The sequence below is a fragment of the Salmo trutta genome, chromosome 7 (assembly GCF_901001165.1).
Source record: "Salmo trutta chromosome 7, fSalTru1.1, whole genome shotgun sequence".
Taxonomy (NCBI): Eukaryota; Metazoa; Chordata; class Actinopteri; order Salmoniformes; family Salmonidae; genus Salmo; species Salmo trutta.
The window spans coordinates 975941-1000586 of record NC_042963.1 but is presented as its reverse complement, the minus strand read 5'-3'; the positions used below and the strand labels follow the sequence as shown (position 1 = coordinate 1000586).

The following is a 24646-nucleotide window of genomic DNA, read 5'->3' as shown; positions in this document are numbered from 1 at the left end:
TATTTGCACACAATGTATATAGACTTTTCTATTATGTTATTGACTGTACGTTTCTTTATCCCATGTGTAACTCTGTGTTGTTGTTTTTGTCGCACTGCTTTGCTTTATCTTGGCTAGGTTGCAGTTGTAAATAAGAACTTGTTCTCAACTGGCCTACCTGGTTAAATAAAGGTGAAATAAAACATTTAATTAAAAAAAATACATTTTAAGGCTGGTGATCAGCTCCCAAATAAGTGACAGTCTCAGAATTACGCTAAGGTATAGCCTCTTGTGTAAACAACATAGAGTATTTACTCTGAGTACTATTGGCTAATGGCTACAGTATAATAATATCAATCAATAATTGCTTAATTACCCAATAAGGTGTAATTAGCGAATATTAAATAATTACGAATTTATTTTACACAATGGGTGAACGCTGTCTTCTCTAATAGTTAATTTCATACTTTAATTTCCTTGAGGACACTGACAGGAATTTAAACCATCTTAGCTTCAACACAACACAGTAGCAATGTCTTGTTACTGATGTTGAGTGGCAACTAGAATTCAAAATCAGCTTGGGCTCCTCTACAAAGACTTAAAACTAACTCATGATGACAGACACAGAACATAGTGAATGTTTTCATGAAGGTGTTTATTAGCAGAAAGGAACACTGCTTTTTGTTTACTGATTATGTTGAACATGGAATCAGGTTACTAGAGAATATTGAACCATGTAGTATCATGTTATTTGACCATCTTAACAATGTTGTTTTCCTTCAGGTGAACGAGTGGCTGTGTTTGAACTGCCAGATGAAGAGAATGGAATCCCCAGGACCTCCCATGATAAAACCCCAACCTTCTCCCAACAACGGTTCTGCACCTCAGAAGACCACTGTCCCACCCACCACACCCCAAAAGAAAGACACTCCAACACCAGACTCCCCCCAGAGGAAACCTGTTACATCAGCAACACAGCCACCCAAGACAGAGGTTGCTAAAGCAGCAGACCCTCAGAAACCTGCCAGCTCAGCTCCTGCTCAGAAGACACTACAGGAGAACCGGAGAGCATCAGGGCTTCAGAAACCACCAGAGCAGCCAGGCCAACCTGGGCTTAAGCAGAGTAATGCTACCCCATCTACACAGCAGGAGCCTGGGAAGCCTCAGCAACAGCTTCCAAAAAGTGGAGCCTCTCCTGCCAAAGCTGTGCCACCAGAGGCCCAGCCCACCAAAGAGCAGTCAGGGGGTGTCTTTGACTTTGGTGGTGCAAAATCTCAGCCTGCCCCCTCAAAGCCTGAAGACTCAGTGTCTGGGAAGATGTTTGGCTTTGGCTCCTCCATCTTCAGCTCTGCGTCCACTTTGATCACCTCAGCTGTTCAGGATGAGACCCGCTTCACACCGCCAGCTTCCCCAAAGGTGTCTGTAACAGCCCAGGCCTCTCCCAAGATGCCCCCTGCAAAGGAGACCAAACCACCAGCTGCTCAGAGAGCAGAGGAGAAGAAAGCAGAGCAACCCCAGCAGGTCAAGGTCCCCCCATCAGTACAGGCCAAAGTGGACAAACTACCATCAGAGCCTCCAAAGGGAGCAGCATCCTCCCAACCAGCTCCCAAAGCAGGCCAATCTACCTGTCCACTCTGCAAGGTGGAACTCAACAATGGCTCCAAGGACCCTCCCAACTACAACACCTGCACAGAATGCAAGAACACTGTCTGCAACCTCTGTGGATTTAACCCCATGCCAAATGTTTCTGAGGTAAAACAACCAGAATCACTTTATTACTGTGTAAATTAATTATGAGTGCTATATTTAAGCAATAAGGCATGGGGGGGTGTGGTATATGGCCAATATACCACGGCTAAGGGCTGTTCTTACGCACAACACAACGTGGAGTGCCTGGATACAGCCCTTAGCCGTTGTGTTTTTGCCATATACCTCAAACCCCCAGGGTGCACCATTGCTATTATAAACTGGTTACCAATGTAGTTAGAGCAGTAAAAATATATGTTTTGACATACCCATGGTATACGGTCTGATATACCACAGCTTTCAGCCAATCAGCATTCAGGGCTTGAACCACCCAGTTTATAATATTATTTCGACAAGGCTCTCTCTTTCATAGAAAAGTTCAGATAGATAAATAATCTCTACACAAATCATCCATAGGAAAATCGAAGTCATTCTGAAATTAAATTGTTATCTGTTAGATTTGAAAAGTCTATTTGTTTCAATCAATGTATTTCAGTTCCAGAAATAACTTTTAGACATTGCACAGTTGGTCTATTCATTACTTGTTTAGTCTCTCCTCATACAAATATGGTAGGAAAAACCAGTGTGATAAGGTTTTAGCCTGTATGAATAGTTTGGGATTTTAGTATATTTGCATTTACTGACAATTTCTGGCTTTTATAAAAGAGAGACAATGCAAAGTGTCATGAGAAGTCGTTATGACTATTTAATTTCCTGATTTGTTCTTGACCTATATTAATTCTATCAACAGTAGCATGGTACTAGACCTATAGTGAATAGAAGTTGAATTTCAGATGGTTCTAATACATCTCTTTTACAATGTGCTTGCTACGTATGCAATACACCAAATACTTAAATTGCAAGTCATGTTAAAGCTCAAAATGGCAAGAATGATGTATCACAGTGTGCTGGACAATTTATTTCCCAGAGAGTAAGGGAAGTGTCTGATGATATCACTGCAGAAACATTTGCTTGTGCTACTTTCCATCATGCGTAGAAAGAGCTGTATAAGAAATGTATCCAATTCTTTATTCCTTTTACAATGTGAAAATGTTTAAGGTGAAGGAGTGGCTGTGGCTGTGCCTGAACTGTCAGATGCAGAGAGCACTAGGAGGAATGGAAGATCCAGAACATCCCATGATGAAACCCAAACCTTCACCCAACCAAGTCTCAGCTCCTGCTGCTCCTCAAAAGAAAGACACTCCAACATCATCTGGGCCCCATAAAATGGCCACTGCACCAGCTTCACCCAAAAAGAAGCCAGTGACTCAAGCCTCTCAGCCTGCCCCCTCAAAGCCTGAAGACTCTGTGTCTGGGAAGATGCTTGGCTTTGGTTCCTCCATCTTCAGCTCTGCATCCACGTTGATCACCTCAGCTGTTCAGGATGAGCACCGCACCACACCTCCAGCTTCTCCCAAGGTGACTCCAGTAGCCCAGGCCTCTCCCAAGATGCCCCCTGCAAAGGAGACCAAACCACCTGCTGCTCTGAGATCAGAGGAGAAGAAAGCCGAGCTATCCCAGCAGGTCAAGGTTCCCCCATCAGTACAGGTCAAAGTGGACAAACCCCCATCAGAGCCTCCAAAGGGAGAAGCATCCTCCCAACCAGCTCCCAAAGCAGGCCAATCTACCTGTCCACTCTGCAAGGTGGAACTCAACAAGGGCTCCAAGGACCCTCCCAACTACAACACCTGCACAGAATGCAAGAACACTGTCTGCAACCTCTGTGGATTTAACCCCATGGCACATGGATCAGAGGTAAGAGAACATGACAGTTCAAGTGCACTGCTTTTAGCAAGCAGATGTCCTGTTGTTATCACTTATGGATGCAGCTTTTTAGAACATTACATAGTACAGCCTCATGTTCACTGATTTGTTTCTAAATGATCAAATCACAGTAGTCTGTTTTGATGATACACATTAGCTATTTTTTCCACAGAACCAGCTTTGTAGATAACACAAATTATGCAGGCTCTCTCATTTCGCCTGTGTTTACTTAACAAAGTTATTTATTAAATGCAAAGCTGCAAGTATGTATAGGCTGCTTTAACCAATCTATACCGGTCATAATTTGTGTAGATTTTCACACAGATATTGTATTGACTTATTATTTCCCCAAAAGCATACATGATTATATTTAAACTTTAAATAGGAAACCTTATGGTAAGCTACCTGATGCAATGACTGGGCCCACAAAAATATACCAACTGTGTAACTTCCTATCTACATATTCAGCCATTTGTAAAGTTAGATTGGCATGAATTGAACTCCGCTAGATACCAACAGGAAACCTGAGTATACAGTATATATCTAACACATCCTTACTATTTCAGGTGAAGGAGTGGCTGTGTCTGAACTGCCAGATGCAGAGAGCTCTTGGAGGAATGGAACACCCTGGAACTCCCATGATTAAACACTCGATCAGCAAAGTCTTGACACCTGTTGCTCCTCAAAAGAAGGACACTCTCACCCCTGCTGGTGTTCCAAAAGTGGCCACTTCACCAACCTCACTGAAAAAGGAACCAGTGACTCGAGCCTCTCAGCCTGTCCCCTCAAAGCCTGAAGAATCTGTTTCTGGGAAGATGTTTGGCTTTGGCTCCTCCATCTTCAGCTCTGCATCCACGTTGATCACCTCAGCTGTTCAAGATGAGACCTGCACCACACCGCTAGCTTCCCCCAAGGTGTCTGCAGCAGCCCAGGCCTCTCACAAGATGCCCCCTGCAAAGGAGACCAAACCACCTACTGCTCAGAAAGCAGAGGAGAAGAAAGCAGAGCAACCCCAGCAGGCCAAGGTCCCCCCATCAGTACAGGCCAAAGTGGACAAGGCCCCATCAGAGCCTCAAAAGGGAGGAGCATCCTCCCAACCAGCTCCTAAAGCAGGCCAGTCCACCTGTCCACTCTGCAAGGTGGAACTCAACAAGGGATCCAAGGACCCTCCCAACTACAACACCTGCACTGAATGCAAGAACACTGTCTGCAACCTCTGTGGATTCAACCCCATGCCAAACGTTCCTGAGGTAATACATAACAGTTCTTTGAATTCATTTCAACATAATACAATTATGGCAACTCTATCAATTTGCCTGTGCTAACCAAAGCTCCCAAGTGGCGCAGCGGTCTATGGCACTGCATCTCAGTCCTAGAGGCGTCACTACAGACCCTGGTTAGATTCCAGGCTGTATCACAACCGGCCGTGATTGGGAGTCCCATAGGGCGGTGCACAATTGGTCCAGCGTCGTCCGAGTTAGGATTTGGCTGGGGTAGGCTGTCATTGTAAATAAGAGTTTGTTCTTAACTGACTAGTTAAATAAAGGTTAAATATTTGTTCTTTTTTTAAACAATATTTTATTAAATTCAAAGTTTAATTGACAGGGTCATTTTTGTAGCAGCCTAGTAGGTTCACACAGATATTAATTGCTTTAGTTACACAAAATGCTACATTTGTATTCAACTATAACTATAATATTCAAGCAAGTTACTTAGAGCAATAACTGGGCATGTTTTATGCAGACTGTATATTCACATGGAAATATTCAGCAATATATTTATGAAGATTCCTTGAAATGATTTTATCCAGCTATTATACCAACAGGTAACTGGGTATACAGTACGTATCTAACACAACATTGCTCTTTCCGGTGAAGGAGTGGCTGTGTCTGAACTGCCAGATGCAGAGAGCTCTTGGAGGAATGGAACCCTCAGAACCCCCGATGATTAAACCGTCTCCCAACAAGGTGTCTGCACCTCAAACAGTCCCTGTCACACCCAGTGCAGCCCAAAAGGATATTGCAACAGCTGCTGCATCTGCGAAGAAAGACAGTCAAACCGCAGGCTCCCCTCAAAGGAAACCAATTCCCCCTGCAGCTGAAGTATCAAAAGCTGAAGCTGCTAAAGCAGCAGACACTCAAAAACCTGCCAGCCCTGTGCTTGCTCAGAAGGCTCTTCTAGAGAATCGGAGAACATCAGAACCACCAAAACCACCACAGCATCCCAGCCCTGGGCGTAGGCAGCGTAGTGCCATCCCAGCATCACAGCAACCCCCCAAGCAGGAATCCGGAGGCTTATTTGGCTTTGGAGGTCCTAAATCTCAGTCTGCCTCCTCAAAGCCTGAAGAGTCAGTGTCTGGGAAGATGTTTGGCTTTGGCTCCTCCATTTTTAGCTCTGCCTCCACTTTTATTACGTCAGCGGTTCAGGAGGAGCCCCGCACCACACCACCAGCTTCCCCCAAGGTGTCTGCACCTGTTGCACCTCAACAGAAGGAGACTCCCACACCAGTTGGTCCCCAAAAAGTGGCCCCTACTACAGCCTCAGCCAAAAAGGTAACCGTGACCCCTGCTTCACTGAAAGAGAAGAACGCACCAGAACCAGGCTTGCCACAGAAGAAGCAGGTTTCTCCATCAGTGGCTTCACAGCAGGACCAGAAGCCAGTAGACAAACCACCTCCAACCCTTGTCCAGCAACCTCAACAACAGCAGACTCCAAAACAACAAGAACAGCCTCAGCAGCCCTCAGCAGGGGCACCAAAATCAGAGCCTGATATATCAAAAGCTGAAGCTGCTAAAGCAGCAGACACTCAAACACATGCAAGCCCAGTGCCTGCTCAGAAGGCACCACAGGGGAACCGGAGAACATCAGAACCACCAAAACCACCACAGCAGCCTCGCCCTGGGCGTAGGCAGAGTAGTGCCATCCCAGCCACACAGCAACTCCCCAATGATGAGTTAGGAGGCTTATTTGGCTTTGGTGGTGCTAAATCTGAATCTTTCCCCTCAAAGCCTGAAGAGTCAGTGTCTGGAAAGATGTTTGGCTTTAGCTCCTCCATCTTCAGCTCTGCGTCCACTTTGATCACCTCAGCTGTTCATGAGGAGCCCCGCTTCACACCGTCAGCTTCCCCAAAGGTGTCTGCAGCAGCCCAGGCCTCTCCCAAGATGCCCCCTGCAAAGGAGACCAAACCACCTGCTGTTCAGAAAACAGATGAGAAGAAAGCAGAGCAAATCCAGAAGGCCAAGGTCCCCCCATCAGTACAGGCCAAAGTGGACAAACCCCCATCAGATCCTCCAAAGGGAGCAGTATCCTCCCAACCAGCTCCCAAAGCAGGCCAGTTCACCTGTCCACTCTGCAAGGTGGAACTCAACATGGACTCCAAGGACCCTCCCAACTACAACACCTGCACAGAATGCAAGAACACTGTCTGCAATCTCTGTGGATTTAACCCTATGCCACATGTTACAGAGGTTAGTAAAAACACAAGTATTATAGTAAGCAGGTAGGAATTTCTGTACGTTTTTGTTTAAATATTTTCAGATATATGCATTGGGCATACGGTCTGTCATTTTAATTTGTATTATTATAGTTTACACTGTTTAAAAAAATTATACTCTTACTTTTTTCCAGATGAAGGAATGGCTGTGTCTGAACTGCCAGATGCAGAGGGCACTTGGCGGAATGGAACCCCCAGGACCTCCCATGATGAAACCCCAACCCTTGCCCAGCAAGATCTCTACACCTGTTGGTCCTCAAAAGGAGGATGCTGCATCTGCTGAATTTCAAAAGGAAAAGGAGACTACCATACCTGCTGCAGATCAGCCGAAGGTCACCCCCACACTCCAAAAAGAGGAGACAACCACACTTGCTGCACCACAAAAGGAGGCTCGATTGCCAGCCTCATCCAAAATGTCACCACAAAAGAAAAAGGATCCTGCACCAGGTGTGTCCCTTGTGAATGAGGTCCCGATCCCAGCTTTACCTGTCAATAAGGTTTCTGCCTCTCTCATCAAGGAGGCACCAACACCTGCCTCAGATCTCACCAAGGAGGAACCATCTCCTGCCGCAGCTCTCACCAAGGAGGAACCAACTCCTGCCTCAGCTCTCACCAAGGAGGAACAAACTACTGCCTCCTCTCTCACCAAGGAGGAACAAACTACTGCCTCCCCTCTCACCAAGGAGGAACCATCTCCTGCCGCAGCTCTCACCAAGGAGGAACCAACTCCTGCCTCCCCTCTCACCAAGGAGGAACCAACTCCTGCCTCAGCTCTCGCTAAGGAGGAACCAACTCCTGCCTCCTCTCTCACCAAGGACGAACCAACTACTGCCTCCCCTCTCATCAAGGAGGCACCGACTCCTTTTTTACCATTCTCCAAGGAGGTCCGTGCTTCACCTCTCACCAAGGAGGCACCATCCCCAGCCTCACCCCAAAAGAAGAAGGAACCTATACTGCCAGGGTCACCAGACAGAAAGGTGGCCCCAAAACCAGATTCAACACAAGATAAAGAGGCTGTTCCATCTGGTTTACATCTGAAGAAGGAAGCCCCACCTTTGGAAGCAGAAGAAACTAAAGAGGTCCAAGCTCCTGCTGCAATACAGAACAAAAAGGCCCCCATTCCAGGTTCACCCAAAACAAAAGACACTTCAACAGTTCACACCCCACTTAAAAAAGAGGCTTCATCTATTGAGATCTCAATTGACAACCAGAAACTTGACAACCAGAAACCTGCAATTGTTCAAAAGTCAGTGAAGCAATCAGCGACACCTACAACCAAGCAGAACAAAACTGTTCAACCTTTACAGCAGCCAGAAAATCAAATGCCTGCGCGGGAACAGCTGGCTACACAGCCCCTGCCTCAAGTACAGCCTCAGGAAACTCCAAAGCCAGACCCTAAAATCACTTCCCCAAAGCAGCAGCCTGAGAAACCAGCCAATCCAACACCTGCTCAGAAGTCACCACAGAACCCAAGAATATCAGAACCTCAGACACAACCACAGCAGCCCAGACTTCCTGGGCGTAGGCAGAGTAGTGCCATCTTAGCAACACAGCAACCCCCCAAGCAGGACTCAGGAGGCTTATTTGGCTTTGGTGGTCCCAAATCTCAGTCTACCCCTTCAAAACCTGAAGAGTCAGTGTCTGGGAAGATGTTTGGCTTTGGCTCCTCCATATTCAGCTCCACATCCACTTTGATCACCTCAGCTGTTCAGGATGAGCCCCGCATCATATTACCAGCTTGCCCCAAGGTGTCTGCACCGGCCTCTCCCAAGATGCCGCCTACAAAGGACACAAAACCACTTGCTGTTCTGAATGCAGAAAAGAAAGCAGAGCAACCCCAGCAGGCCAAGATCCCCCCATCAGTACAGGCCAAAGTGGACAAACCCCCATCAGAACCTCAAAAGGGAGCAGCATCCTCCCAACCAGCTCCCAAAGCACACCAGTCCACTTGTCCACTCTGCAAGGTGGAACTCAACATGGGATCCAAGGACCCTCCCAACTACAACACCTGCACTGTATGCAAGAACACTGTTTGCAACCTCTGTGGATTCAACCTCATGCCGAATGTTACAGAGGTAAGAACGTGATTGGTTTCTTACTCTTGATAAAAAGCATGATTAAGAGCTTTTTTTAGTAAGTGTCAAATGTATGGCCACTGAGTATATGATATGAATATTAACAGTATGTTTTTCTTTCAGGTGAAGGAGTGGCTGTGTCTGAACTGTCAGATGCAGAGAGCACTAGGAGGAATGCAATCTCCTGGACCTCCCATGATGAAACCCTCGCCAAGCAAAGTGTCCACATCTGCTGCTCCTCAAAAATACACTGTCGCACCTGTAACAACTCAAAATGAGACTCCCACACCAGCTGGTCAACAAAAAGCGGCTCCTACACCAGTCTCACCCAGAAAAGAGCAAGTGACTTCAGCCTCTCAGCCCGCTCCCTCAAAGCCGACAGAGTTAGTGTCTGGGAAGATGTTTGGCTTTGGTTCCTCTATCTTCAGCTCTGCATCCACTTTGATCACCTCAACTGTTCAGGATGAGCCCTGCACCACACCGCCAGCTTCTCCCAAGTTTGCTGTACCTGTTGGACCTAAACAGAAGGAGACTCCCAGACCTGCTGATCCCAAAAAAGTGGGCCATAAAACAGCCTCACCCAAAAAGGTGTCAATGACTCCTGCTTCAGAGAAAGACAACAAGACCCCAGCACCAGGCTCACCACAGAAGGAGGCATCTCCAGCAATGGCTTCACAGCAGGACCAGAAGCCAGTGGACAAACCAACTACATCCCTTGTCCAACAACCTAGACAGCAGAAGACTCCACAACAACAAGGCCAGCCTCCTCGGCCCCTAGCAACGACACTGAAAGCAGAGCCTTCGAAGCCTCAGCAACAGCTTCCAAAAGGTGGAGCCTCTAATGCCAAAACTGTACCACCACCACCACAGTCCCAGCCCCCCAAGCAGGAGTCAGGAGGCTTCTTTGGCTTTCGTGGTGCTAAATCTCAGCCTGCTCAGTCAAAGCCTGAAGATTCTGTGTCTGGGAAGATGTTTGGCTTTGGCTCCTCTATCTTTAGCTCCGCATCTACTTTTATCACCTCAGCTGTTCAGGATGAGCCCCGCACCACACCTCTAGCTTCCCCCAAGGTGTCTGCCCCTGTTGCACCTCAACAGAAGGAGACTCCCAGACCAGCTGGTCCCCAACAAGTGGCCCCTACAACAGCGTCACCCAAAAAGGAGTCAATGACTTCTGCTATATTGAAAGAGACCCCAGCACCAGGCTCATCACAGAAGGAGGTATCCCCGACAGTGGTTTACCAGCAGGACCAGAAGCCAGTGGAAAAACTGACTCCAACACTTGTCCAACAACCTCTACAACAGAAGACTCCACAACAACAAGAACAGCCTCAGCAGCCCTCAGCAGGGGCACTAAAATCAGAGCCTGATATATCAATAATTGAAGCTGCTAAAGCAGCAGACACTCAAAAACCGGTAAGCCCAGTTCCTACTCAGAAGGCTCCACTGGAGAATCGGAGAACATCAGAACCTCATAAACCACCACAGCAGCTTAGCCCTGGGCGTAGGCAGAGTAGTGTCATTCCAGCCACACAGCAACCCACTAAGGAGGAGTCAGGAGGCTTATTTGGCTTTGGAGGTCCCAAATCTCAGTCTGCCTCCTCAAAGCCTGAAGAGTCAGTGTCTGGGAAGATGTTTGGCTTTGGCTCTTCCATTTTCAGCTCTGCCTCCACTTTGATAACCTCAGTTGTTCAGGACGAGCCCCGCACCACACCGCCAGCTTCCCCCAAGATGTCTGCACTGGCCCAGATGTCTCCCAAGATGCCCCCTGCAAAAGAGACCAACCCACCTGCTGCTCAAAAAATAAAGCAACCCCAGCAGGTCAAGTTTCCCCCATCAGTACAGGCCAAAGTGGACAAACTCCCATCAGAGCCTCCACAGGTAGTAGCATCCTCCCATCCAGCTCCCAAAGCAGGCCAGTCAACCTGTCCACTATGCAAGGTGGAATTCAACAAGGGTTCTAAGGACCCTCCCAACTATAATACCTGCACGGAATGCAAGAACACTGTCTGCAACCTCTGTGGATTTAACCCCATGTCACATGAAACAGTAAGTAAAGAGTCTGTTTCATCAAAGTAATTAGGCTACTCTATCATAACTGTTGTGCTTTATTTTAGAAGAATTTGTTAAGGATTCCCAATGTCTATAGTTGACGGTCATGTCTTTCATGGGAGGTGTAAGATAGGATAACAAGATGCTTTGAGTGAGCTCTTTTTATTAATAATTGTATGATATTGGTTCATGAATTCATGAACAATTTGTAATCTGGCAGCATTGACTCCCAATATTCTACAGAATATGCACCAGACTACAGTGCCTTCAGAAAGTTGTCCTACCCCTTGACTTATTTTACCTTTTGTTGTGTTACAGCCTGAATTCAAAATTGATTAAATTGGTTATTTTTTTCACCCTTCTTCACACAATACCCCATAATGACAAAGTGAAAACGTGTGTAGAATTGTTTTTAGCAAATTCATTGAAAATAAAATACAGAAATATGTAATTTACATAAGTATTGACACTCCTGAGTAAAGACTTTGTAGAAACACCTTTGGCGGCAGAAACAGCTTTGAGTCATCTTGGGTATGTCTTTATCAGCTTTGCACTTGTGGATTTGGGGATCTTCTCCCATTCGTCCTTGCAGATTTTCTCAAGCTCTGTTAAGTTAGATGGGGAGCGACAGTGAACAGCAATCTTCAAGTTTTTCCACCGTTTTTCAATGCGATTCAAGTCTGGGCTTTGGCTGGGCCACTCAAGGACTTTCACATTCTTGTTATGAGGCCATTCCAGCGTTTCTTTGGCTGTATGCTTGGGGTCTTTGTCCTGTTGGAATGTAAATCTTTGCACCAGTCTAAGGTCGTTTGCACTCTGAAGCAGGTTCTCATCAAGAATTTGCTTGTATTTGTCCCCATTCATTGTTCCCTTTATCCTTACCAGTCTGCCAGTCCCTGCCGCTTAAAAACATCCCGATAGCATGATTCTGCCACCACCATACTTCATGGTAGGGATGGTGTTAGACTGGTGATCAGCTTTGCCTGGTTTTCTCCAGACATAGCACTTTTCATTCAGGCCAAATAGTTACATTGTTGTCTCAACAGACCACAGAATATTTTGCCTTATTTCTTCAGTCTTTCATGTGCCTTTTTGCAAACTCCAGGCATGCTGTCATGTGTCCCTTTCTCAGGAATGGTTTCCATCTGGCCACTCTCCCATAAAGCCCAGATTGGTTAAGTGCTCTAGAGACTTTTGTCTCTCAGGCAGGTTCTCCCATCTCAGCCAATGAACTCTGTAGTTCTGTCAGAGTGGCCATTGGGTTCTTGGTCACCTCCCTGACCATGATCCTTCTTGCCCGGTTGCTCAGTTTGGTCGGAGGTCCATCTCTAGGCAGAGTCTCGGTAGTTCCATATTTTTTCCATTTCCCAGTAATGGAGACCACTGTGCTCTTGGAAACGTTCAACATTCTTGAACTTGTTTTATACCCTTCTCCAGATATATGCCTCATCACAATTCTGTCTTGGAGATCTACAGACAGTTCCTCGGACGTCATGGTATGGTTTCTGCTTTGACATGCACTGTCAACTGTGGGACCTTATATAGACAGGTGTGTTTCTTTCTAAATGTCCAAACAATTGAATTAGCGACAGGTGGACTCCAATCAAGTAGTGACATCTCAAGGATGATCAAACAAAATTGGATACAACTGAGCTCAGTTTGGAGTGTCATAGCAAAGGGGTGTGAATACTTATGTCAATTAGATATTTCTGTATTTCATTTTCAATACATTTACAAAGATTTCTAAAAACATTCACTTTGTCATTATGGGGTATTGTGGGTAGATAGGAAAAAAAACATTTTTTTAATGCATTTTGAATTTAGGCTGAAACACAACAAAACGTGGAATACGTGAAAGGGTATGAATACTTTCTGAAGGCTCTGTCTGTCCTGTGAAAATTAGGTTCACAAACCGTGAGAGGAGAAACAATTCAGATTTTAGGTCTATATTCATACTCTCTATAGATGTTGTTATCTAATTTTAGATCTTGAAGATTGGTATTAATAAAGCCTGATATAAAGTATTCATTTTATTTAGCATCTTCAGATTTTAGAGCATTATGATGGTAGTTTTGGTATGTTTTTCACATGTAGTATGCAGTATTTAAATAGCATCTAAAATAAAAGCATCTACTGGTTCTCAGACTGCAATAACATTGTACAAAATTGTTTTCTTTTGCATTTTTTCCCAATACTGTTATTTTATTTCAGGTAAAGGAATGGCTCTGTCTGAACTGCCTGATGCAGAGAGGACTTGGAGCAATGGAACACCCAGGACCTCCCATGATGAAATCCCAACCCTTGCCCAGCATAGTCTCTACACCTGTTGCACTTCAAAAGGAGAATGTCACACCTGCTGCATCTCAAAAGCCGACCCCAGCTCCAGCTAAACCCCAGAAGGAGGAGATCCCTGTACCTGCGGCTGGCCAAAAAGAGATCACTACACCCACTGTACCTCAGGAGACACCAATTCCCGCTGGTACCCCAGCACCAAATGCAGACAAAAAGGAGGAGACCCCACCACTAGGATCCACACAAAAGAAACAGGCTTCACCTGCTGTGGCTGAGAAGGAGAATGAAGAACCTAGAATTATACAGAAACCAGTGGACCAACCAATTCCTGCCACACCCAAAACCAGTGGAGCTGTTGCAACTGCACAGCAGCAAGAAAAGCAAACTCCTTCACTGCAACAGCCTGCTACAAAGGCATCACAACAAGTACAGCCCCAGCAAGCTCCAATGCCAGACCTCGAAACTGCTCCCCTAAAGGAGCCAATGACTCCTGCTTCAGAGAAAGAGAAGAAGAACCTAGCACCAGGGTCAACACAGAAGGAGGTATTTCCGGCAGTGGCTTCACAGCAGGACAAAACGCCAGTGGACAAATCAACTCCAACCCCTGTCCAACATCCTCCACACCAAGAGACTCCACAACAACAAAAGCAACAACCTCAGCCTCTAGCAGGGACACCGAAAGGAGAGCCCGTGAAGCCTCAACAACAGCTTCCAAAAGGTGGAGCCTCTCATGCAAAATCTGTACCACCAACACAGGCCCAGCCCACCAAGCAGGAGTCAGGAGGCTTCTTTGGCTTTGGTGGTGCTAAATCTCAGCCTGCTCAGTCAAAGCCTGAAGACTCAGTGTCTGGGAAGATGCTTGGCTTTGGCACCTCTATCTTCAGCTCGGCATCCACTTTGATCACCTCAGCTGTTCAGGATGAGCACCGCACCACACCTCCAGCTTCCCCCAAGGTGTCAATGACTCCTGCTTTAGTGAAAGAGACCCCAGCACCAGGCTCGTCACAGAAGAAGGAGGTATCCCCGACAGTGGTTTGCCAGCAGGACCAGAAGTCAGTGGACAAACCGACTCCAACAGTAGTCCAACAACCTCCACAACAGAAGACTCTACAACAACAAGGACAGCCTCCGCAGCCCTCAGCAGAGGCTCCAAAATCAGAGCCTGATATATCAATAGTTGAAGCTGCTAAAGCAGCAGACACTCAAAATCCGGCAAGCCCAGTGCCTGCTCAGAAGACTCCACTGGAGAACCGGAGAACATCAGAACCTCATAAACCACCACAGCAGCCCATCCCTGGGCGTAGGGAGAGTAGTGCCTTCCCAGCCACAAAGCAACCCCCCAAGCAGGAATCAGGAGGCTTATTTGGCTTTGGAGGTCCCAAATCTCAGTCTGCCTCCTCAAAGCCTGAAGAGTCAGTGTCTGGGAAGATGTTTGGCTTTGGCTCTTCCATTTTCAGCTCTGCCTCCACTTTGATAACCTCAGTTGTTCAGGACGAGCCCCGCACCACACCGCCAGCTTCCCCCAAGATATCTGCACTGGCCCAGACCTCTCCCAAGATGCCTCCTGCAAACGAGACAAAACTACCTGCTGCTCAGAAAGCAGAGGAGAAGAAAGCAGCGCAACCCCAGAAGGCCAATGTCCCCCCATCAGTACAGGCCAAAGTGGACAAACCCCCATCAGCGCCTCCAAAGGGAGCAGCATCCTCCCAACCAGCTCCCAAAGCAGGCCAATCTACCTGTCCACTCTGCAAGGTGGAACTCAACAAGGGCTCCAAGGACCCTCCCAACTACAACACCTGCACAGAATGCAAGAACACTGTCTGCAACCTCTGTGGATTTAACCCCATGCCACATGAAACTGTAAGTAAATAGTATATGTTTCATCAAAGTAGTTAGGCTACTCTAAAATAACTGTTGTGCTTTTTTTAAAGAACAATTAGTTAATGATACTAACTATACATATACAATGTTTATAGTCGCCAGTCTTGTCTTTCATGGGAGGTGTAAGAAAGGATAACAAGATGCTTTGATTGAGTTCTTGTCATTAATATTGTCTTTCCTCAAAAAATATCTAATGTTGGTTTATGATCTTCCTGGAAACCAATTGTAATCTGACAGCATTGTCTTTGAGTATCTTGGCAAGGTTTTGACATTCATGTTCATCTGCTACTGATCACATTTAACATATTGTTTGGTGCATGACTTTTGTCTGAAGGGGTTTGGAGTACATCGTGGCTCCCATACTCTACAGAATATGCTAGGGATGTAACATTCACCGAAACGCATCAGTCCACGGACCCCAAACCAATCCAAATGTAGCATGCATCGTTCAAAAAATAGATTCTAAAGTTATGAATTCACGGTTCACAAGCATTTTTTGCTCATATTACATTCTTTCTACTGTCTGAAAATATCTCTTATCTTGTAACAACTGATGCGTCCTCTCTTCTTCAGTGTTGGACTGCATGTAACTGTGTTGACAGTCATTGATCTACAAGTAATTTTGCATGCCAAACAACCCCAGGCAATGTTAGTAGCCTATTCAAACTGCACACTCTGCCCAGCTTTGTTTTGGTTGTTTTGCTTTAAACAATCAGTATGGTCATTTTTAGATTTAAACTCAGCAAAAAAAGAAACATCCCTTTTTCAGGACCCTGTCTTTCAAAGATAATTTGTAAAAATCCAAATAACTTCACAGATCTTCATTGTAAAGGGTTTAACACTGTTTCAATGAACCATAAACAATTTATGAACATGCACCGGTGGAACGGTCGTTAATACACTAACAGCTTACAGGCAGTAGGCAATTAAGGTCACAGTTATAAAAACCTAGGACACTAAAGAGGCCTTTCTACTGACTCTGAAAAACACCAAAAGAAAGATGCCCAGGGTCCCTGCTCATCTGCGTGAACGTTCCTTAGGCATGCTGCAAGGAGGCATGAGGACTGCAGATGTGGCCAGGGCAATGAATTGCAATGTCCGCACTGTGAGATGCCTAAGACAGCGCTACAGGGAGACAGGACGGACAGCTGATCATCCTCGCAAGTGGCATACCACGTGTAACAACACCTGCGCAGGATCGGTATATCCGAACATCACAGCTGAGGGACAGGTACAGGATGGCAACGACAACTGCCCGAGTTACACCAGGAACGCACAATCCCTCCATCAGCGCTCTGACAGTCCTCAATATTCTGAGAGAGGCTGGACTGAGGGCTTGTAGGCCTGTTGTAAGGCAGGTCCTCACCAGACATCACCGGCAACAATGTCGCCTATGGGCACAAACCCACTGTCGCTGGACCAGACAGGACTGGCAAAAAGTGCTCTTCACTGACGAGTCGCGGTTTTGTCTCACAGGGGTGATGGTCGGATTTGCGTTTATCGTCGAAGGAACGAGCATTACACCAAGGCCCGTACTCTGGAGCGGGATCGATTTGGAGGTGGAGGGTCCGTCATGGCCTGGGGCGGTGTGTCACAGCATCATCGGACTGAGCTTGTTGTCATTGCAGGCAATCTCAGCGCTGTGCGTTACAGGGAAGACATCCTCCTCCCTCATGTGGTACCCTTCCTGCAGGCTCATCCTGACATGACCCTCCCACATGACAATGCCTCCAGCCATACTGCACGTTCTTTGCGTGATTTCCTGCAAGACAGGAATGTCAGTGTTCTGCAATGGCCAGTGAAGATCCTGGATCTCAATCCCATTGAGCACGTCTGGGACCTGTTGGATTGGAGGGTAAGGGCTAGGGCCATTCCCCCCAGAAATGTCCGGGAACTTGCAGGTGCCTTGGTGGAAGAGTAGGGTAACATCTCACAGCAAGAACTGGCAAATCTGTTGCAGTCCATGAGGAGGAGATGCATTGCAGTACTTAATGCAGCTGGTGGCCACACCAGACACTGACTGTTACTTTTGATTTTAACCCCCCCTTTGTTCAGGGACACATTATTCCATTTCTGTTAGTCACATGTCTGTGGAACTTGTTCAGTTTATGTCTCAGTTGTTGAATCCTGTTATGTTCATACAAACATTTACACATGTTAAGTTTGCTGAAAATAAACGCAGTTGACAGTGAGAGGACATTTCTTGTTTTGATGAGTTTACATGGTAAAGTTGATCATTTCATAACGAGGCCACCAATCCCTTTTGCGAGGCATGCCCGAAGCGCGAGGAGAAGCTTACTCAGTAAAAACTTTCAAACGGTCAAAACCATCTGGTTTTGAGATGGGGATGAAATCCAAAGTTGTGCTACATTGGCTTTGGCTTTGCCACAGCAATTTTTTACAGTCAATATTAATACAATACTAGCTCATACACTTAATCTGCAACAATTACAAGTTAATCAGTGGGTGATGGTGATTTCAGAACCAAAGTAGAGGGACAAACAACATATGCTTCATTGCCCCGCTGATAGTGGTAGTGAGGTGGTAGATGCCTAGTCTCCCTTATGGCTCAGGTCAGGTGCCTAGATAGTACATACAACATAGATATACAGAATTTAAAAACACTCGCACGCACACACACTCACACAAACACACACACACACAAACATACACACACACACACACACAGATGTAGAGCATAAGACAGTTATTTTGTATGTATGTCACATGTAGTATGCAGTGTTTAAATAGCAACTAAGATGATATATATTATTTATGTGAATATTATTTTTTGTTATTTTTTATCAACACTGTTATTTTATTTCAGGTAAAGGAATGGCTCTGTCTGACCTGCCAGATGCAGAGAGCACTTGGAGCAATGGAACCCCCAGGACCTCCCATGATGAAATCCCAACCCTTGCCCAGCATAGTCTCTACACCTGTTGCACTTCAAAAGGAGAATGTCACACCTGCTGCATCTCAAAAGCCGACCCCAGCTCCAGCTAAACCCCAGAAGGAGGAGATCCCTGTACCTGCGGCTGGCCAAAAAGAGATCACTACACCCACTGTACCTCAGGAGACACCAATTCCCGCTGGTACCCCAGCACCAAATGCAGACAAAAAGGAGGAGACCCCAGCACTAGGATCCACACAAAAGAAACAGGCTTCACCTGCTGTGGCTGAGAAGGAGAATGAAGAACCTAGAATTGTACAGAAACCAGTGGACCAACCAATTCCAGCCACACCCAAAACCAGTGGAGCTGTTGCAACTGTACAGCAGCAAGAAAAGCAAACTCCTTCACTGCAACAGCCTGCTACAAAGGCATCACAACAAGTACAGCCCCAGCAAGCTCCAATGCCAGACCTCGAAACTGCTCCCCTAAAGGAGCCAATGACTCCTGCTTCAGAGAAAGAGAAGAAGAACCTAGCACCAGGGTCACCACAGAAGGAGGTATTTCCGGCAGTGGCTTCACAGCAGGACAAAACGCCAGTGGACAAATCAACTCCAACCCCTGTCCAACATCCTCCACACCAAGAGACTCCACAACAACAAGAGCAACAACCTCAGCCTCTAGCAGGGACACCGAAAGGAGAGCCCGGGAAGCCTCAACAACAGCTTCCAAAAGGTGGAGCCTCTCATGCAAAATCTGTACCACCACCACAGGCCCAGCCCACCAAGCAGGAGTCAGGAGGCTTCTTTGGCTTTGGTGGTGCTAAATCTCAGCCTGCTCAGTCAAAGCCTGAAGACTCAGTGTCTGGGAAGATGCTTGGCTTTGGCTCCTCTATCTTCAGCTCGGCATCCACTTTGATCACCTCAGCTGTTCAGGATGAGCACCGCACCACACCTCCAGCTTCCCCCAAGGTGTCTATGACTCCTGCTTTAGTGAAAGAGACCCCAGCACCAGGCTCGTCACAGAAGAAGGAGGTATCCCCGACATTGGTTTGCCAGCAGGACCAGAAGTCAGTGGACAAACCGACTCCAACAGTAGTCCAACAACCTCCACAACAGAAGACTCTACAACAACAAGGACAGCCTCCGCAGCCCTCAGCAGAGGCTCCAAAATCAGAGCCTGATATATCAATAGTTGAAGCTGCTAAAGCAGCAGACACTCAAAATCCGGCAAGCCCAGTGCCTGCTCAGAAGGCTCCACTGGAGAACCGGAGAACATCAGAACCTCATAAACCACCACAGCAGCCCATCCCTGGGCGTAGGGAGAGTAGTGCCTTCCCAGCCACAAAGCAACCCCCCAAGCAGGAATCAGGAGGCTTATTTGGCTTTGGAGGTCCCAAATCTCAGTCTGCCTCCTCAAAGCCTGAAGAGTCAGTGTCTGGGAAGATGTTTGGCTTTGGCTCTTCCATTTTCAGCTCTGCCTCCACTTTGATAACCTCAGTTGTTCAGGACGAGCCCCGCACCACACCGCCAGCTTCCCCCAAGATATCTGCACTGGCCCAGACCTCTCCCAAGATGCCTCCTGCAAACGAGACAAAACTACCTGCTGCTCAGAAAGCAGAGGAGAAGAAAGCAGCGCAACCCCAGAAGGCCAATGTCCCCCCATCAGTACAGGCCAAAGTGGACAAACCCCCATCAGCGCCTCCAAAGGGAGCAGCATCCTCCCAACCAGCTCCCAAAGCAGGCCAATCTACCTGTCCACTCTGCAAGGTGGAACTCAACAAGGGCTCCAAGGACCCTCCCAACTACAACACCTGCACAGAATGCAAGAACACTGTCTGCAACCTCTGTGGATTTAACCCCATGCCACATGAAACTGTAAGTAAATAGTATATGTTTCATCAAAGTAGTTAGGCTACTCTAAAACAACTGTTGTGCTTTTTTTAAAGAACAATTAGTTAATGATACTAACTATACGTATACAATGTTTATAGTCGCCAGTCTTGTCTTTCATGGGAGGTGTAAGAAAGGATAACAAGATGCTTTGATTGAGTTCTTGTCATTAATATTGTCTTTCCTCAAAAAATATCTAATGTTGGTTTATGATCTTCCTGGAAAAAAATTGTAATCTGACAGCATTGTCTTTGAGTATCTTGGCAAGGTTTTGACATTCATGTTCATCTGCTACTGATCACATTTAACATATTGTTTGGTGCATGACTTTTGTCTGAAGGGGTTTGGAGTACATCGTGGCTCCCATACTCTACAGAATATGCTAGGGATGTAACATTCACCGAAACGCATCAGTCCACGGACCCCAAACCAATCCAAATGTAGCATGCATCGTTCAAAAAATAGATTCTAAAGTTATGAATTAACGGTTCACAAGCATTTTTTGCTCATATTACATTCTTTCTACTGACTGAAAATATCTCTTATCTTGTAACAACTGATGCGTCCTCTCTTCTTCAGTGTTGGACTGCATGTAACTGTGTTGACAGTCATTGATCTACAAGTAATTTTGCATGCCAAACAACCCCAGGCAATGTTAGTAGCCTATTCAAACTGCACACTCTGCCCAGCTTTGTTTTGGTTGTTTTGCTTTAAACAATCAGTATGGTCATTATTAGATTTAAACTCAGCAAAAAAAGAAACATCCCTTTTTCAGGACCCTGTCTTTCAAAGATAATTCGTAAAAATCCAAATAACTTCACAGATCTTCATTGTAAAGGGTTTAACACTGTTTCAATGAACCATAAACAATTTATGAACATGCACCGGTGGAACGGTCGTTAATACACTAACAGCTTACAGGCAGTAGGCAATTAAGGTCACAGTTATAAAAACTTAGGACACTAAAGAGGCCTTTCTACTGACTCTGAAAAACACCAAAAGAAAGATGCCCAGGGTCCCTGCTCATCTGCGTGAACGTGCCTTAGGCATGCTGCAAGGAGGCATGAGGACTGCAGATGTGGCCAGGGCAATGAATTGCAATGTCCGTACTGTGAGATGCCTAAGACAGCGCTACAGGGAGACAGGACGGACAGCTGATCATCCTCGCAAGTGGCATACCACGTGTAACAACACCTGCGCAGGATCGGTATATCCGAACATCACAGCTGAGGGACAGGTACAGGATGGCAACGACAACTGCCCGAGTTACACCAGGAACGCACAATCCCTCCATCAGCGCTCTGACAGTCCTCAATATTCTGAGAGAGGCTGGACTGAGGGCTTGTAGGCCTGTTGTAAGGCAGGTCCTCACCAGACATCACCGGCAACAATGTCTCCTATGGGCACAAACCCACTGTCGCTGGACCAGACAGGACTGGCAAAAAGTGCTCTTCACTGACGAGTCGCGGTTTTGTCTCACAGGGGTGATGGTCGGATTTGCGTTTATCGTCGAAGGAACGAGCATTACACCAAGGCCCGTACTCTGGAACGGGATCGATTTGGAGGTGGAGGGTCCGTCATGGCCTGGGGCAGTGTGTCACAGCATCATCGGACTGAGCTTGTTGTCATTGCAGGCAATCTCAGCGCTGTGCGTTACAGTGAAGACATCCTCCTCCCTCATGTGGTACCCTTCCTGCAGGCTCATCCTGACATGACCCTCCAGCATGACAATGCCTCCAGCCATACTGCACGTTCTTTGCGTGATTTCCTGCAAGACAGGAATGTCAGTGTTCTGCAATGGCCAGTGAAGATCCTGGATCTCAATCCCATTGAGCACGCCTGGGACCTTTTGGATTGGAGGGTGAGGACTAGGGCCATTCCCCCCAGAAATGTCTGGCAACTTGCAGGTGCCTTGGTGGAAGAGTGGGGTAACATCTCACAGCAAGAACTGGCAAATCTGTTGCAGTCCATGAGGAGGAGATGCATTGCAGTACTTAATGCAGCTGGTGGCCACACCAGACACTGACTGTTACTTTTGATTTTGACCCCCCCTTTGTTCAGGGACACATTATTCCATTTCTGTTAGTCACATGTCTGTGGAACTTGTTCAGTTTATGTCTCAGTTGTTGAATCCTGTTATGTTCATACAAACATTTACACATGTTAAGTTTGCTGAAAATAAACGCAGTTGACAGTGAGAGGACATTTCTTGTTTTGATGAGTTTACATGGTAAAGTTGATCATTTCATAACGAGGCCACCAATCCCTTTTGCGAGGCATGCCCGAAGCGCGAGGAGAAGCTTACTCAGTAAAAACTTTCAAACGGTCAAAACCATCTGGTTTTGAGATGGGGATGAAATCCAAAGTTGTGCTACATTGGCTTTGGCTTTGCCACAGCAATTTTTTACAGTCAATATTAATACAATACTAGCTCATACACTTAATCTGCAACAATTACAAGTTAATCAGTGGGTGATGGTGATTTCAGAACCAAAGTGGAGGGACAAACAACATATGCTTCATTGCCCCGCTGATAGTGGTAGTGAGGTGGTAGATGCCTAGTCTCCCTTATGGCTCAGGTCAGGTGCCTAGATAGTACATACAACATAGATATACAGAATTTAAAAACACTCGCACGCACACACACTCACACAAACACACACACACACAAACATACACACACACACACACACAGATGTAGAGCATAAGACAGTTATTTTGTATGTATGTCACATGTAGTATGCAGTGTTTAAATAGCAACTAAGATGATATATATTATTTATGTGAATATTATTTTTTGTTATTTTTTATCAACACTGTTATTTTATTTCAGGTAAAGGAATGGCTCTGTCTGACCTGCCAGATGCAGAGAGCACTTGGAGCAATGGAACCCCCAGGACCTCCCATGATGAAATCCCAACCCTTGCCCAGCATAGTCTCTACACCTGTTGCACTTCAAAAGGAGAATGTCACACCTGCTGCATCTCAAAAGCCGACCCCAGCTCCAGCTAAACCCCAGAAGGAGGAGATCCCTGTACCTGCGGCTGGCCAAAAAGAGATCACTACACCCACTGTACCTCAGGAGACACCAATTCCCGCTGGTACCCCAGCACCAAATGCAGACAAAAAGGAGGAGACCCCAGCACTAGGATCCACACAAAAGAAACATGCTTCATCTGCTGTGGCTGAGAAGGAGAATGAAGAACCTAGAATTGTACAGAAACCAGTGGACCAACCAATTCCAGCCACACCCAAAACCAGTGGAGCTGTTGCAACTGTACAGCAGCAAGAAAAGCAAACTCCTTCACTGCAACAGCCTGCTACAAAGGCATCACAACAAGTACAGCCCCAGCAAGCTCCAATGCCAGACCTCGAAACTGCTCCCCTAAAGGAGCCAATGACTCCTGCTTCAGAGAAAGAGAAGAAGAACCTAGCACCAGGGTCACCACAGAAGGAGGTATTTCCGGCAGTGGCTTCACAGCAGGACAAAACGCCAGTGGACAAATCAACTCCAACCCCTGTCCAACATCCTCCACACCAAGAGACTCCACAACAACAAGAGCAACAACCTCAGCCTCTAGCAGGGACACCGAAAGGAGAGCCCGGGAAGCCTCAACAACAGCTTCCAAAAGGTGGAGCCTCTCATGCAAAATCTGTACCACCACCACAGGCCCAGCCCACCAAGCAGGAGTCAGGAGGCTTCTTTGGCTTTGGTGGTGCTAAATCTCAGCCTGCTCAGTCAAAGCCTGAAGACTCAGTGTCTGGGAAGATGCTTGGCTTTGGCTCCTCTATCTTCAGCTCGGCATCCACTTTGATCACCTCAGCTGTTCAGGATGAGCACCGCACCACACCTCCAGCTTCCCCCAAGGTGTCTATGACTCCTGCTTTAGTGAAAGAGACCCCAGCACCAGGCTCGTCACAGAAGAAGGAGGTATCCCCGACAGTGGTTTGCCAGCAGGACCAGAAGTCAGTGGACAAACCGACTCCAACAGTAGTCCAACAACCTCCACAACAGAAGACTCTACACAACAAGGACAGCCTCCGCAGCCCTCAGCAGAGGCTCCAAAATCAGAGCCTGATATATCAATAGTTGAAGCTGCTAAAGCAGCAGACACTCAAAATCCGGCAAGCCCAGTGCCTGCTCAGAAGGCTCCACTGGAGAACCGGAGAACATCAGAACCTCATAAACCACCACAGCAGCCCATCCCTGGGCGTAGGGAGAGTAGTGCCTTCCCAGCCACAAAGCAACCCCCCAAGCAGGAATCAGGAGGCTTATTTGGCTTTGGAGGTCCCAAATCTCAGTCTGCCTCCTCAAAGCCTGAAGAGTCAGTGTCTGGGAAGATGTTTGGCTTTGGCTCTTCCATTTTCAGCTCTGCCTCCACTTTGATAACCTCAGTTGTTCAGGACGAGCCCCGCACCACACCGCCAGCTTCCCCCAAGATATCTGCACTGGCCCAGACCTCTCCCAAGATGCCTCCTGCAAACGAGACAAAACTACCTGCTGCTCAGAAAGCAGAGGAGAAGAAAGCAGCGCAACCCCAGAAGGCCAATGTCCCCCCATCAGTACAGGCCAAAGTGGACAAA

The 24646-nt window shown here is 46.8% G+C and overlaps 2 protein-coding genes across 2 annotated transcripts in view; both read left to right on the top strand.

The window, feature by feature from the left end:
• LOC115197762 (uncharacterized) overlaps positions 1–24152 on the top strand; it is a 42795-nt gene extending 18643 nt beyond the window's left edge. The window contains exons 4-12 of the mRNA XM_029759565.1: positions 763–1731; positions 2785–3480; positions 4056–4739; positions 5367–6956; positions 7117–9057; positions 9181–11103; positions 13318–15258; positions 18107–20047; positions 22896–24152. Coding sequence (XP_029615425.1) covers positions 763–1731; positions 2785–3480; positions 4056–4739; positions 5367–6956; positions 7117–9057; positions 9181–11103; positions 13318–15258; positions 18107–20047; positions 22896–24152 — 12942 coding nt within the window. The remainder of the gene's footprint in view (positions 1–762; positions 1732–2784; positions 3481–4055; positions 4740–5366; positions 6957–7116; positions 9058–9180; positions 11104–13317; positions 15259–18106; positions 20048–22895) is intronic.
• Positions 24153–24403: 251 nt separating this feature from the next.
• Positions 24404–24646, top strand: part of LOC115197761 (protein piccolo) — a 104050-nt gene continuing 103807 nt past the window's right edge. The window contains exon 1 of the mRNA XM_029759564.1: positions 24404–24625. Coding sequence (XP_029615424.1) covers positions 24404–24625 — 222 coding nt within the window. The remainder of the gene's footprint in view (positions 24626–24646) is intronic.